The sequence below is a fragment of the Raphanus sativus genome, chromosome 7, assembly GCF_000801105.2.
Source record: "Raphanus sativus cultivar WK10039 chromosome 7, ASM80110v3, whole genome shotgun sequence".
NCBI classification, from domain to species: domain Eukaryota; kingdom Viridiplantae; phylum Streptophyta; class Magnoliopsida; order Brassicales; family Brassicaceae; genus Raphanus; species Raphanus sativus.
In genome coordinates this window covers 13564259-13566686 of record NC_079517.1, presented here as the reverse complement: position 1 = coordinate 13566686, position 2428 = coordinate 13564259, and the positions used below count along the sequence as shown (strand labels likewise).

At 35.1% G+C, this 2428-nt stretch overlaps 1 protein-coding gene across 1 annotated transcript; it reads left to right on the top strand.

Moving 5' to 3' along the window:
* Nucleotides 1–1187: 1187 nt before the first annotated feature.
* LOC108815040 (calcium-binding protein CML38) lies at nt 1188–1931 on the top strand. The gene has a single exon (XM_018587699.2). The coding sequence runs from the start codon at nt 1275–1277 to the stop codon at nt 1815–1817; it is 543 nt and encodes a 180-aa protein (XP_018443201.1). The 5' UTR covers nt 1188–1274; the 3' UTR covers nt 1818–1931.
* The last annotated feature ends 497 nt before the right edge of the window (nt 1932–2428 follow it).

Sequence of the window (2428 nt, the reverse complement as noted above, 5' to 3'; positions counted from 1 at the left end):
TACATTGCGTCATTGACGGGTGAAACTGTATATAGATAAAATTATAAGAATAATATTTATATGTTTGCAAGTGTTATTATGCCTGTGTTACAAAAAAAACAGTGTCATTATGTCTACCTTTAGCTCAAAGTTCATATATATATCAGAGCAATTCAAAAAAAAAATCAAAACAATCGCATAATGTACTTAGTCGAGTATTTTACATTAGAAAGGTATCATTCTATTGGTGTGTCAACTTTTGAATTTACATTTTTGAGGATGATTTTGAGAGTTTGAATTTAATTTGTATCTTCAGAAACCGAAATATTTGTGCGGAGTTACTAGCAAAGAAAACTAGAACCAAAAACGTTATATTATCTGTGTAAACCAAACATAATCGGATAAAATTATAACTCGTAATAACTTTTCAACCGATTAAAATTTAGTTTAATCATAAGAACAAAAAGAAAAGTTGAGATATTAAACAGTTTCGAATAACAAATAGTAATAATCACAAAGACCAATTACGTTAACTTCTAAAAACACTCCAAAGATCAATGAACTTCTGATGAGTTTCTTGTTTCTGGAATGTTGCTGGACCGGGTCAATAGTAATGGCCAATTGAAGATATTATAATGTCGACGCCTGCGTTACGTTTCGTCGTTACTAAATTAAGCTAAACATTGCCTTAAATGTTTCTTGTCGGCAACCGTTTTCTTGACCGTTAACAGAAAAAAAAACTTGTTAACCGAAACTACACGTTGACCATTTGCACCTGTTTCCATGGGCATATGACTGCCTCGGTCTACACGATAGTATTTTTAATCAATCATGTCCATACACGTAGTGTAGCTGCGTAGGCAAGCATATACATATCTTGTTATTATTGCGAAAAATATTAACAGCATAATAAGCCGACAAAAGAAGTGAAGCTCCCTAGCGCCCACGGGTTCATCTCGCGTTGCTGCGATTGTCAAAAACAAGTGGCCGGTCTCGTAATTTATCACAGCATATTTTCTCCTTTTCTTGTCCTAATCCAATTTAAATGGAAGAAAAAGCGTGTGTTTTGACCTAATAAATACCTAATAAATACAATTAAAAACGAGGTCAAAAATATCTAAAACACTGGTTTTCCACGTTTGTTACACTTTCGTCTTTATTTATTTAAATTTACCACAACTTGACAGACGCCTATATATAAACATAGCATCCTTTTTCTCCCTCATTTCTCATTCAATTTCCAATTCAAACAGGCAAAATATATAAAAATACAACTTATTTTTTTCTAATCTATCATGAAGACTACTGCTCAACCTCAATCATCTTTCATGAAACTCTGCAGGAAACTTTCACCGGAGAGGAAAGACTCGGCCGCAGAGAAACAACATAACAAGAATTGTGATCATGACAAGAACAGAGACGACATAGAGGCTGTCTTTGCTTACATGGACGCAAACAAAGACGGTAGAATCTCTCCACACGAGCTTCAAAAGAGTTTCATGACACTAGGAGAGCAACTATCTGACGAAGAAGCCGAAGCTGCGGTTAGGTTGTCTGATACAGACGGAGATGGGATGTTGGATTTTGATGAGTTTGCTCAGTTGATTAAGGGAGATGATAAATGTTCAGAGGAAGAGAAGAAGATGGAGCTTAAGGAAGCGTTCAAAATGTATATAGCTGAAGGTGAAGAGTGTATTACTCCTAGAAGCTTGAAGATGATGCTTAAGAAGCTAGGTGAATCAAGAACGACTGATGATTGTAGAGTTATGATTCGTGCTTTTGATCTCAATGATGATGGTGTCTTAAGCTTCGATGAGTTTGCTCTTATGATGCGCTAATAGTTATCTTTGTCTATTTTTCTTGTAGCTTCTCTTGTTTTTTTTTATTATGTTTGATTGGTGTATATAATTAATAGCTTGTTAGGCAATAAACACGATTTGTTATTTGATTAATGTTAAACTTGGTTATATTATTCAAAGATGTGAGGAAATTTAGCAGGAACATCTTGAGTCCATTGAGATTTGACCATGTCATTTCGTAAAACACACATTTTAAGGCAGAAGCTGAGCATGTCACAACAATAATTGCAACTAGATTCAAGATGAGTTTTAGTTGGAAATCTTATAACGGTAACAATGGAGGAATCTAATAAGATCCTATTTCTATTAAATTTCTACATATAATCACTCTAAATAATGGTTTTATTAGTCCATTTCAAACCAAATCTATCTTTTGTGTCTAGACCTGTGTGTTAGAAGGCGAACCCCTTTTACGCCAAGGCACAAGGCGCATCATGGCGAGGGTCCTAACGCCAAAGATCTCTGAGGCAATGTTTATTCCGCAAGGCAAGGCGCTCGCCATATGGTGCGCTTTTGACCAAGTCTTGTGGCGCCTTGGGCTTTTAATATTGTAGTAATGATGACTAATATTTTTTTCTTCCTTTTGGGCT

Excerpts from the sequence above, each read along its gene's own strand:
- LOC108815040 (XM_018587699.2), top strand. The coding sequence starts at position 1,275 with ATGAAGACTACTGCTCAACCTCAATCATCTTTCATGAAACTCTGCAGG.